Raw genomic sequence first — 13,844 nt, forward strand, 5'->3', positions numbered from 1 at the left:
ATCCCTTTTATTGGACTCAAAAGACAGTTTTCCTGAACCTCTGAAAAATATAAAATAAATGTTCAATTAGTAGAGCAAATTAAAGGATAAAATAAAGTAAAAGTAAGGTTTTTTTTTTTTTTATGCTGATTAAACATGCTAGCTACAGCTCTGTCTCACCTTCACTGTGTGCTAGGCAAGTTTTTGCATAAGGGTTGGAAAACTTATTCTGTGAAGACTGAGGTAGTAAATAGCTAAGGCGTTGTGAGCCCAATGGTCCTATTGTAACTACTCGATGTAGTCTTTGTAGCACAGAAGCCGCCAAACACAATACATATAAGTGAATGGGTCAGGTTATGTTGCATAAAATTTGTTTATCCACACTGACATCTGAATATAATCTAAGTGTAATGGAATACTACTTTCCTTTTCATTTTTTCCCAACCATTAGAAAATACAGAAACAAGAAGGGGGACATCATTTGGTGATTTCTAAAATATGACATATTTTAGAACATAAACTACTGCATTAAAATAATCATATCTCTTTAGTTCTAAAGCCAAAATAGCTATAAATTAGCATAGTAGTATCTTAAATACCATTGATCGCTCTCAGCCTGTTATAAATTCTATATATAATATTTTATATCCAAAGGACAAAAGCAAATCGTTTTGAGTACATCTGTTACAACACACCCAGGGGCACACAGTCTCTTATAAATATTTGATTTTACCTATATCATTTATTTCTCTGTTAGGGGTCATTTTACTTGTTTTATATGAATAATTAAAAGCATAATTAGGAAACCATAAAATCTGAAACATTCATCTCATTTTTCATTTTACAGTATTTCTCACTAAGGCACATAGCATGCTACATGTACATGCCCCCTTTTCAAAAGTAGCTTATATTTTTGTTTACATATAAAACTGGGAAGAGAGACCTTTCCTAGAAATCATGAAATAACACTGCTCTGTTTCAAAATAAAATGCATCAGAGGTGGTCACTGCAGAACACAACATGCATTAAGAGCCATGAGCTCAGCAGATGAGTTAGATCCAAGTTAGAATCCCATTCTGTCACATGGCAGTGGTGTGATCCTGGGCAAGTTACTCTACTTCTCTGTGCCTTGGTTTCCACTACTGTTCAAATGGTGCCTATCTGGCAAGGCTGTTTTGACACCTAAAGGAAATAACACACAGAAAGCATTTAACACAGTGCCAAGAAACTCAGCATGTACACATTCAATGGCAGTTATTGTCAAACACATTTTTAGAGACATGGAGACAAAGCTCATGCACAGCAGAGAAGAGCAACCACACAGGTATAGCATTCCATTTTCAGATAGAGTTCAATTTTGAAGCAATATTGTTTTTCCCACAAAGGAAAGAGTGTATTGGAAAGAGACAACAGCCAGGGAGGGTACATGTGGCCCAAACACTTGGGAGGGGATCTTAAGTGTTGAGTAAACGCTTTGAGTTCACTAAAACGCAGAGAAAAATGATTATTTCCTTTTCTTGATTATTCTATCCTTTGGTAACAAAGAATAATACAATTTCAATTAGGTACTAATATGCCCTCCTCGCTAGCCTGATATTCATTTTCCCTTTTTACCCAAGAATTAATCTTATGCTAGCATTTAGTAACTTTGGTAATGATTTATTTTCATAGATTAGAGACATATTTTTTTTACGTAAGTCTATCCATGTCAAATAGCACAGGTTTTTCTCAGTATGGTGTTGAAAAAAAGTTTCTTTTAAAATCAATTTATTTAAAGTAAAGTGAGTCAATGAAAGAAAACATTAAGTAAATAATACCAGAATACTAAGTAAATGAATTTTAATCTGAATAAGGTGACAATTGGGATTCTACAGCTGGTAACTTTGAATCTGAGTCTCGACTGGCCACTGTTCAGCAGTGAAAAAGTTACTACTCTCCTTGGTGCCTCAGGTCCTGTTCTATAAAATTGGAGTAAAACAACAGCAACTCCACAGGTTTGCTTTGAGATCACAAGGGCTGACATAGGAAGAATGCACAGAATAGTAATCCATACAGGACATGATAGCATAAAGACTGCATTGTGTGAGTGTTGCTTATAAACATTATTATCCTAGGGAGAGAAGCCATAGCTTTCACAAATTCCACCTGCATTTGGGGCACCCACCAAGTAAAAATGCTGTGTACGGGGCAAGGGCAGGTAAAAGTCACACCATGGATGTGGAATCAGTTTTCTCCTGAGTTTGGAGGGATGACTGAGTACCTGGCACTCATGTCATTCTTTGTAGGACATCCACCAACTGTTTATAAACTAAACTGAACATGTCTATATAATGCTGGGCCAAACAAATGTTCACTCCAAAATCTGAGTAAACAGTATCAGGTGCAAACAGTTAAATAAAAATGAATGAGGGAGAAAATGAGCTGCTTAATATCTTACCTCCACTACCCCTGACACTTTTTAACATTATAAGATGGGAAAAGACTACCATTATTGAATCATAATGGTGGGACCCCCAGACCACCCACAATATCAGAATCTATCAAGGGGATACTTTTAGATCCCTGGTGAAAAAGGGAACACTCTGGTCTGGAAGTCAAGAAACATTACTCTAGTACAGCTTTCTACTAACTTCCCTGTAGGTACTGGCATTTATTTTTTTCAATTATTTACTAAATAATTGCTGGGAAAGAAAAGGTAAGTAAATCAGACACAACTTCTACACTCATGGAATGTATGGTCAGTGGAAACATAGGCCCTGTCAGCCTACAAGAGGGACAAGGTGAGCATCCAATCCCAGACAGAAGAAGGAGAGGTGGTATCACCAAGGACTGGTGAAATCACGAGTTGAGAGTTAAAGGAGCCATCTTGGGGAAGTGCTGGCAAGAGGGAAACAAAGCAGGGGGAAAGGAGCTCATGCAAAGGCCCTGTGGTAGGCAGAGTAAATAGGAAGCCAAGGTGAATAGTGCTCAGAGAGCATGGAGTGAACTACTAGAAGCTAGAGAACGAGGCAGGCAGAGTGAGCACTCTGTCTTCATCCACAAGGGAAAAGGTTCAGAGAAGGGGGGAAAAACAGTATAGTAGGGAAAGAGAGAGAGATTAGAATTGACTACTAAGTATAGAAGATCTGGGAATAAAGAAACACTGGTCAAAAGAAACTAAAGTTAGGAGGTTAGTACAGTCATCTACTAAAAAGAAACTGGACATGCTGAGTTGGAGCAACCTCAGATATCCAAGAACTGTCAAGTCATGGGACTATCCTGGGTCTCGGTTAACTCTACTGAATGAAACAAGGCGAACAAAGTGGATTGGTTGACCCTTTAATTATATAAGATGACGGATGACAATTTTTAAGGCACAGTTCTGTGCCTTAAAAAAGAAAGACTCTTCAAAATTGACTTAAGTCTATTGGTGTAAAATAGCACTTGTCTTATGTAATTGGTAAATTAGGCTTGTGTCTACCCAGAAACTATCACCCAAATCTAGGGGCTAGAACTGTGGGGATAAAAGAAAGGAAAAGGAGCTTAGTAAACATGAAATAAAGTTTGCTGTGTGTCTTGCCAAAAGGAGACCCAGTGAAATAGCTCCAACTTAAATTGCAGGGTTCAGGCAGACTAAATAGTTAGGATAAAGAAACCTAAGAATTTGGACATTTGAGACAGGGAAATTTTAAAATGTAGAGCCAAAGCACACTTTGTATGCCCCTTCAAAAGAATGGATCTTTTAAAAATTAAATTTAAGTTTTCTCTTTGAGGCAACCTTGAGCTAACTAGAGATGCACCAGGGTATTACAAAGTCAGCGATGGGTACGCCTAACGTAAATGATGCCCGCACTCAGATGCTTTCAAACATCTGTCTCCTTGGCTGACAGCATGCTTTTAATCAGAAAGCTCGGCAGTCTCTTTGTGAGAAAATGACCAATTCATCGGTGACACAAACAAAACTCAGAACTGAAAAACTGTGATCCAGGAACGAAGCCCTCCAGTTAGTCCATCTTCAGTGCCCATATTTACACTTATAAAAGGTCATTCAAAATTGTGGTGGGGATGGGAGATGACGAAACAAAGATAAAATAATGGTTTGGTATCAAGCAAACTGGGAAAATCCAAGAACACATATTTGGGGAATCATTGTGTATTTCACTTGCCCAGGCCCTCCTTATCAAAAGATCGGGAATACAGAAGTTTTAATTGAAAGGAGAACATACTCAGGTTTTCACCATCAGCACGAAAATATCTAGTCCATAAATACAATAAATAAAAACACTTTAAAAACTCTGGTTCTCATCTGTGGCCAGCTATAAGGAAGGAAGAAAGGAGAGTGAAGGGCCAAAGTTAGGAGCAGGGAGTGAAAACAGACAAACATGGGAGAGAGAGAGAGACATGCCACACAGCAGGGAAATTCACTGAGGAGAAAGAAAGGAAAAGCGGAAGAGAACGAAGCAGCAAAAGAATGAAAGCTGGCAGAGAGCTACAAGGAGCAACAACAGAACAGAAATATGAAGAAAAAGTCTAAATAGAAAGATAAAACACACACATTTCCTAGAACCTTCCTTACTAATTTCAAGATTGTTAAAGGCTTTTCCATGTACCTTACCCTTGGGCAATCATGTTAGTATGGAACAATCAATTCTTGAGTGGGGGCTAAGCATTCAAATCCATCAGCTTGGGAGGAAATCACACATCATGTAGATCGCAGCTGACAGCCCTGTAAGGTGCCTATAATGGCAGTCAGGTGCTGAGTCTCAGACTTGCTTCAGCTTCCCCAACCTTGGACCCAACACTGGGGCAACAGTAAGCCTGAGAGCAGCAGAGAGGCAATAGTAAGCTTGAGCTGTGAACTGCAATGACCAACAGAACACAGAGTTTCTTTTAATGTCAGACATTTGTGTGGCCCTTGGGGGAGCCTTACCCTGCAGGCAAACAAGCAGCAGAGCCTAATGGTCCTTTTACGCTGTGCAAGGGTTACAAGCTCACTCAAGGAACTAAGGCATGGAAGTGACTGAAGGTGTTAAGATTTTCTACTTCTCTTTACACTAGCCTACAATGAGGTTCTTTTCTTAGTTTACATCTGTGGCTTCTTAGGGTGCTGATGTATTATAAAAGTTCCAAGGGTCAAGTAAAATAAAGTGAATGCATCCTCTTCGACATTGTCTAAATTTTATAGGCTCTGTAACATGCTGGGATGAGGTTCCTGACCTACTTATCTACACCTAGTTTCCTCACCATCGATCTACTTTTTAAATTTTAAACAGTGATTTCTTGAAATCATTTAAGCCAGACACTGTGATATATGCAGACAAACAGGAGAAAATATAGGCAAAGAAAAAAAAAAAGTAAGCAAATATAAAATGGTTAAACGGAAGTAATACGCATTATTGACAAATGCACTTACTACTTGTTCTTGGTGTGGAATGAAAAGAAAAAGTAGTAGGGGGAAAAAAGCCCTTTGAATGGTTAAAATTTATAAGAGACTGTGGCTTATTAACAAACATCAGAAGCACTATCTAAGCCTTAAATTCTGATCATTTAGCTAGAAGCTAATGCTAGAAAAAGCCAGATTATCTCAAAATGTTCTTGATGAATGCGTTATCTTTTCATTCTACAGAAATGAAAGAAAGGAAAATAACTTTAGATGAAATCAAATAAGAACTGGCACAAAAGACAGTTATGGCTCCTCAGGAAGAAACAGAGAGATGCTATCTGTCTTGTAAAGATATTTTAGACAACTTTTGAGAAGTAGGCTACATATAGCCAACTTGTTCTATCGATTATGCTGGATTGAATATATAACATTCTGAAGGGGTTAAGACAGATAAAAGCATTAAAACTGTTTTATGGGAAAGTTATTGTCCATATGTACTAAGCTGCTTTAAATATTAACTTTATATATTCATATGTTAATATCCAAAAAGGCAGTCGATTGTACTGATAAGTGGCTTGTAAATTTCCATCAGAAAAAATAAATTCTCCTTCCTGAATTTATTTTCTAAAAGCGCAAGTTTAAGAAAGAGTTTTGGGAAAGAAAAATATGTGTTGATTAAAAATTAATGATTAAAGAAGGCTTTTCTTCATCTATTCAGACGAGTTAGATATAAAATGAACAACTATAACAAAGACAGACTTTGTGGATTACTGACATGGGGCTTTTTGTTAATTAAACTTTTTTTTTTTTTAATAATTCTAGATTCACACACAGTCGTAAGAAATAATAGAGAGGTCCTGCGTCCCCTTTCTTTAGTTTCCCCAAATGGTAACATCTTGTACAACTATAGTACAATGATAGATACTTTTTTTAGCCTGATATTATCCCTATGAATACTATACACTGTGGATATTATTAACCCCAACCTTTAATCTAGACATACAGTGCACTGTACTGTACGTATACTATTGTTTGACTGAATTTATATGATTCATGCTAATAGGCAAAGCAACTGAAATCTTCATTTCTCTAAAATACTGGAAAATTTATGAATTCACTTGGCACTTTAAGGATTACAGAATGAAAAAAGTTTCTAGATTTGTGCTATCAAAAGAAGAAAAAGAAAAAGAACAACATAGGTTGATTTGTGCATCTAAGTTTCTTAACTGCTATATACTGAAATCTTTAAAAGACAAACATTTCCACATCCTTGTATAAAATTGCCTACAAATTGTTGCCATTTTTAAAACACCACTCCTATAGAATCATCTTATTCATGAGATATTGGCCTATCTAGTATGAAGTCATGAATTTTATAGCAACAAGTACAGTCTGGGAAGGAACAAAAATTTATTTCTTCTTCTCAGTGGCAGTGGTGCTTCTTCTGAAATTTCTGAAACAGCTGAAATTTCTGAAACATATTTGGATGGCTGTGTCTAAAATTAAGTGCATGTACTCATAGATATGCAACAAGCTGTGGATCACTCTGGGAAGTTAGCAGAGTGACGGAGATTGATCATCAGCTTCTGGAAGATTAAGGTCATGACTCAACTTACATTGAGTGAACCCTACACTCTTCTAAGAACTTTCATTGGAGATACCAAGCTGAAAGCTGTCAATGAGATGTGTTATCTGTTCAGAAGGCTGTCAAGCATTGCAAGTCAAGTAGAAAACCATATCAGAGAGCCCAGTGAATTGCCTTTGGCGGGCTTCCGGAATGTGGCACTGACAGGTGGTGCTCATCTCTAAGCTCTGATTATACCCAGTGTAGCAATGCTCCTGACCACCACATTCAGTTAGTCTGAGGAGAATATTCCCACCATGGTTTTCCAAAGGACCCTAGTATTTGAAAGATAAAGCAGGACAACTGGTAGAAAAATTCAAGATTATAACAATAAGCCTATATTGGAAATGTAGAGGGGATGGTGAAAACTTGTGTACAAATAACACTACTATACATAAGTTTTTCCTGAGCAGCTACTCAAGTGAGTGAATCAAGGTATAGCAGAGAGTAGCCTTTTATAAAGCAAGAATGAGAATTGTTTATTGAGACATTATGAAAAAGAGCCCAAATCCAGGAATCACTGTGCTTAGTGAGTAGGAAGCAATTGTATGGACAAATCAGGCAACCAAAAGCATCAATCATGAATAATTTCAGACAAAATTGCCGGTAGGGAGTAAGGAAATGGATCCCCGAAGTTGCACGTGCAGCCAGTTAGGTTAAAAGAAAAGGCAACTCTGTGACCCACAACATGAATGGGATCAAAGGGCTGATAGCAAAGTAATTTTAGCCCAGCATGAGTGTTTCAGGCAGCCAAGGCTCCAAAAGGGATTACTAAAAGTGGTGTGCAGTGACAGTCTTGGTTACAAAAGGATCCTTGAAAGAGAGCAAGGGAGAGGGAGAGGGGGAGGAGGAGGGAGAGAGCTCATCTGTGGGCCAGTCTCAGAGCTTTTTAAAAACGGGTTAGGGTTATAAGAATTCAAAAATCAGATACAAAAAACATCTTTATCAGCAACAGAATTCCAGGTAGCACTAGGCAGAGATGTATCATAATGCCCTGATGTTTATTTTCAGATCATACAGTAGTGCACAGCAAGGCATTCTCTGCTACTTCCACGGGCAATCTATAACTGATAGACTGCATGACAACACTTAAGGAGGAGGCAGCTCTTTGTATTAGCAATGGTGAAAATACTATGCTTCAAATTCATAGATCCCCAAATCCAATCTCTACAGGAGGATCAAATTGATGGTCCAATACATGAAGGGATGAGAAAGCATTCATCTACATTCTAATACAATAAGAAATATTAAGAAAGTAAAACCTTGAAGAAGATTAGAATTTTATTTCCACTGCCAAATAGAACTTTTTCCAACAACAGAGTGTTCTCTATCTGTGCTACCTGATATGGTGGATGCTAGCCATATGTGACTTCTGAGTACTTGAAAGGTGGATAGTACAATATTCTTCAAAGTGGTATATAAATTTAATGCAATCCTTATCAAAATTCCAATGGCATTTTTCATGGAAGTAGTAAAAATAGTCCTAAAATTCCTATAGAGCCACAAAAAAATCCTGAACAGTCAAAGTAATCCTGACAAAAAAGAACAAAGCCGGAGGCATACTTACTGATTCCAAACTATACTACAAAGCTATAGTAATCAAAAGGTATGGTACTGGCCTTAAAAACAAATGGAAAGACCAATGGAATGGAATCTAGAGCACAGAAATAAACTCATGCAGATATAGTCAACTAATATTTGACAAGAGAGGCAAGAACACTCAATGGGGAAAGGATGGTCTCTTCAATAAAGGATGCTGAGAAAAATGAGATGTTCACATACGAAGAATGAAACTGGACCCCTACCTTATATCACTCACAACAATTAACTGGAAATGAATTAAAGCCTTAAATCTGACTTGAACTGCAAAACTCAGAAGAAAACAGGGGAAAAGTTCCTTGACATTGGTCTTAATGATAATAATAATTTGAACATGACACCGAAAGCAGAAGCAAAAGAAGTAAAAATAAACAAGTGAGACTACATCGAACTAAAAAGCTCTGCAGAGAAAAAAGAATAATCCGTAACAAAAAAAGGCATATTTCAATTAAATCACAATAAACCTGGAAAAAAATAAATAAATCAAGTGACCTCCAACCCCGCCCCCTCCCCACAAAGATCTGAATGTGTATCTTCTCTGCTTTCAAACACTGCAAATAGACAACCTAACAAAGGGGGATAGAGAAATTATATGCGGCTAGTAAAAATGAGGGAGAGATTTCAATCTTACTTAATTTTAATTAATCAAAATTTAATTTAGACAAACGTGACTAAATTGTGACTGTGATAAACCACGTCAAAAGAAAGAAAAGCCTTAGGTGCAGAAGTGGAAGCAGATACATGAAGGAGGAACTAACACACAGGCTTTGAAATCAGGGGACCTGTCCAGTAGCCACCATACTGGACAGAACGGATTCTTGACAGTCGTGCTACATACTTTACATACATTAACTCATTTAATCCTTACAATTCAACCATGTTGATATAATTTTATTACTTACATCATCACATTTTTTTTAAAATCAAAGGCAGAGAGTGGTTAAGTAATTTGCCCCAAATCACACAACTCATAAAGCAAGAGGCTGGTTCACAAACTAAAGGCTGATTCCAAAGCTCTCATTCAGCTATATGTTCTCTATAGCTATGTGCCCTATTAAGGAGCAAATCATAGTTAAGGTAAATATCAGGGAATCCAGATACATTTCATGTTGCTTCATGGACAGTTAAAGAAGACATAGTCTACCTGTTTTCCCTGTGTTTTTCATCCAGGTTTTGTTAGAAGACTCATTGTCAAAGCCATCAAGCTGCAGCTCCTGGTACTCTTCGCCAACACGAGCATACTGGTCTAAGATGTCTATAGGAGACTGGTGACGGCCCCTGCAGCTGACACTAGATGTTACCCAGTGCTCAGGCCCATAGGCACCTGTTAAAAGAAAACAATACTTCAATCCTCATGGATGAAGGGTCAGGAATTGAACAAATAAGAAGTAGGAACCCAAGCACCACATCTCCCAAGTAGGAATATTTTCCTACTCCTCCCCACTTTAAAAATTCCAGTGCATTGAAAGTTATGGATCCAAATGACTTGCTTGATAGGGCAAGAAGATTTAAGGAAGATACATTACTTAAGAAGGGTTTGCTTCTTGATTTGTAATCAAACATTTGCTAACTTTATCAGTAATCAGATTAAGAGCGTTAAACAGGTTAGAGTTGTTCACAATTTTAAAAAAAATTTAAATGTTTCCTAAAATAAGCAATTTATTCAACAGAAAACACCATAATCAACTTAATATATTTTACTATTGTGAACAGTATCCTAAACATAACTTTTCTCTTAGTTCCTAGGAGTTAGTTAGTGAGGCAGCAAAGGAAAACAAAAATTAAAAATGAAAGCAACACAACACTGGACAAGAAGCATTAAAAATAATGCAGGCCAATGAGGCAGGATTTTCCTGCGGCTAGCTGAAAGACTTTTCAATTTGGCCAGAGTCGCTACATCTGTGAAATAAGGCTCTCGCTTCTCCTTCTCAGTCCCTCTCTGTCATAGGAGATGGGATATAAACTTACTTTCAGACTGGACTCAGCACTCATATAAATAAAGACTTTGGGGGGACATATGCCACAGAAATAAAGGAAGGGAATGCAACTATAACACATAATCTTAATGGGTACTAATCAGGCTTAGGTAGAGAAAACACTGTACATCTGCTCCGCTGCCCTATTTGAAAATAAAATATTCTGGGGTGATGTCTATTAACTTGATAACTAGCTCTGAGATTTTTCTGCACCCTACCTTTAACTTTCGTGACGTGACAAAAAAAGGAGTAGCTTGCTGGAAAAAAATAAAAATAAAAAGATCCTTTGCTACAAAGATTAAGGTAAATCTCTTTTTGAGAATTCAACATTAAATCTAAACTTTATAATTTTTAGAAGATAGAACACAGGCTACCACATCAATGAAGCATAGTGTGTGTGTGTACATACATATACATACACATGTATTCCCAGGTTTTTTAGCTTTACATTTCTTCACACATCAATCAGATAAATGAGGAGGAATGGCCAAAGTGATTTTAGGAGACACACCCATCCAATATCCATATTTTTGGGCTTCGCTTTATACCTAACCTTGTATGATGTACACAAAGATATCTCAAGTCTCCCCACTACTAAATAAGAGCCCACACTTGTGTCCATCCCACCACCACACACCTATTTACCATGAGTTTTCCCATCCTCCCTAAGATTGGAAATGTTCACAGCTGATGTAAAAAATGGTACCATGAAAAAGAGACAAACACAGAAAATCTTTTCGGACATGGTAATGGAAGGTTCATGACTGCAAAAGCAGTTGATGTAGCTCCCTAAAAATGATTCACATTCTTATCTTCTGGCAAATAATAGCCTCTCTCTATGCTTGGGTCATTTCCCCTAATCCTCATCCCAAACAGTAAGATAAAAGGCACTAACAACAACAACATAACTTGTTTACTCATTGACAAACATGTAGCCACCTTGGTTGGAGTACTTTTCAAAATCAGTTACAAGTGCTATATCACCTTCTAGAAAAAGTGAAAGTCACCATTTTCTTTGCTGTAGAACTTTCCTACTAAATTCAGAACGGTCAAGGTCTTCTCATTCATGTTATTTTTTTGCCCCTTGGTCAAATTCCCTTAAATTTATTATGAGTCATAAAGGAATAGAGTCAATTTGCATATATTCTAGGCAAACTGTATTTTCATGTTGTATCAATATATTTGAAGGAAAAAAAGAAAGAAAGGAGGACATAATGAATGGCTCCAATTATCCTGTCGAGTCTTTAAATTTTCTTCCGGATGCCAACAAATTCCATTAAAAATTGAATAAAATGATTGTTGATATGTTTGCTGGCTGACCAAAATGTAAATTTTGCTTAGCTACAGTTGGCTTATATATTCAAATTTTAGAAACTAATATTTTAATATTGTGTATATATACTACCTTTCAGAAACTCACTAGTACAATGAAATTACACTCGATGGAAAAATAAACGCATAGTAAAATAAACCCAAACATGTATAACCCCAAAGAAGTAAGAATGCGAGCTATCACCTGTAAAATCACACAGAGACCTGATAATTTACAAACTAATAAAAAAAAAAAAAAGATACTCTGCAACCTCAGAAAAGTATTTGCCGTTTATATTATTACTTCTCATAACCTCCTAGACATGGGTGGCATATAATTTAGCACTCTATAAAAATATAATCGGGCTTCCTACCAGTTGGATTCAGTTACTCACTGTTAACAACCTGAAGATTTAAGCTGACTGCATGCTTGCTTTCACACTTCCACCCAATATACGTTCAAGCGCAATGTTAATTGAAACTGATCTTCCACTTCGGATTTTAAATTAATTCTTCTTTGGAGTGCTTTATGCTCCAGACACCCTTGCCTTGCAGAAACCCCTACGTCATTAGTGGAGGAAACAGAACACTTTTTCCAAGCTTGCAGGTATTGATTACCTATTCTCACATCGAAGCTCCATTTCCATTCCAAAGTATATAAATCTCTTCAGTGTTAAGACACTTTATAAAGGACTGAGAATTTTATCATTAATCATTTGCAGTTGCACAAGTCTCATAATATTGAATGCTTTGTTTTTCCAAACTTTGAATAAATGCTTTTAAGTAAAAAAAAAATGATACTAAACAAAGTAACTTAGACCTATTTTTCGGGGAAAGAAAACAAATCAGCAAGATGCCTTCCTATCTTGGGTATGACATTAGCCATCTGAAATAAAAAGAAAAAGTCATTTGCACTTTAGTTTCCCCTTATTGACTCTTGCTTGAATGAGCAGGATATTTACATTTTTGCAACTGGACTCATTTTGAACAGCTCACCAACTCTGACGTGGCCATATAATACACAAGGCTATGTTCTCAAAAGGTGCAGGACAGGCTAGAAAGCACAGAGCAGCTTGGGCTGCCCAAAATAATTTCCCATGTTGAGAGTCTTGTAGGAATGAGATCTCGATGGAGACGTACTGCCAATATCCAGCATATCAGTACCGAATGAATCTACCAGTTTAGATTGAGTTTCTCATCCAACTATAATGAGAAATATTTTCTTTTTTAAAAAATTCAAAGAATGCATCTGAAATCCCTGGCTAAATGTCTGATCTCAGAGTAAATATTCCCTGGTCAGGGAGGCTGCCATGAGAAATGCATAGGGTTCTGCATTCTCCTGGCAATGGGTTCTTGGTTTCCTTTGGCCTTCTAACTACTATTGTAATTTATGTCTGTCTTCATCACTAGGCAATTACTTTATGAGAACAGGTTCCTTCCACATCCTGTTCAAGCTTACTCTAAAGCCTAGCACAGAAACCTACACATAGTGAGTCTCTAATATATATTATAGAGGGCACAAATAAGTGAACATAAAGATGAGATTAAAAAGTTGCATAGCTCTGTCCTCTAATGATACTTAAATCAAGTTCTCTATACATTATTTTGGTTTTAATTTTATAATTCTATCTGCTGACTTCTTACCAACTTTTCTCACTCCCTTCATCTCAAGTCAGGGTGTCAAATTCAGATGTTTCTTTCTCTATTCATTAATACATTAAGTAAGTCTGACTGGTGATAAGGTAAAATAAGCTGTATGTCAAGTCTGTGTGCAAATTTACAGCCCACTGACAGTGACGGTGGTTTTTAAAAGTAAAGTAGTAACAGAACTTTGCTTTCAATGCCTTTGTGAATCATGATTATTTTTCAAGTTCTCCTATTTTTTTCTGTTTTAACAGAGTTCACTAATCAAAGAAGGTCAGTCAATCAGTTTTGTTAATCAATCACTGTATTCATTTAAATATTAATTCAATACTTGCTCAGTACCAGTCCC

General features: G+C 36.8%; 1 protein-coding gene across 4 annotated transcripts in view; it reads right to left on the minus strand.

Moving 5' to 3' along the window:
* The window catches only part of PTPRG (protein tyrosine phosphatase receptor type G), a 630,255-nt gene that overhangs the window by 261,357 nt on the left and 355,054 nt on the right, over positions 1 to 13,844 (minus strand). For all 4 annotated transcript variants that reach the window (XM_036220040.1, XM_036220041.1, XM_016150164.2 and 1 more), the window contains exon 3: positions 9,709 to 9,888. In XM_036220040.1, coding sequence (XP_036075933.1) covers positions 9,709 to 9,888 — 180 coding nt within the window. The remainder of the gene's footprint in view (positions 1 to 9,708; positions 9,889 to 13,844) is intronic.

This window comes from Rousettus aegyptiacus, unplaced genomic scaffold (assembly GCF_014176215.1).
Source record: "Rousettus aegyptiacus isolate mRouAeg1 unplaced genomic scaffold, mRouAeg1.p scaffold_m13_p_4, whole genome shotgun sequence".
Lineage (NCBI taxonomy): Eukaryota > Metazoa > Chordata > Mammalia > Chiroptera > Pteropodidae > Rousettus > Rousettus aegyptiacus.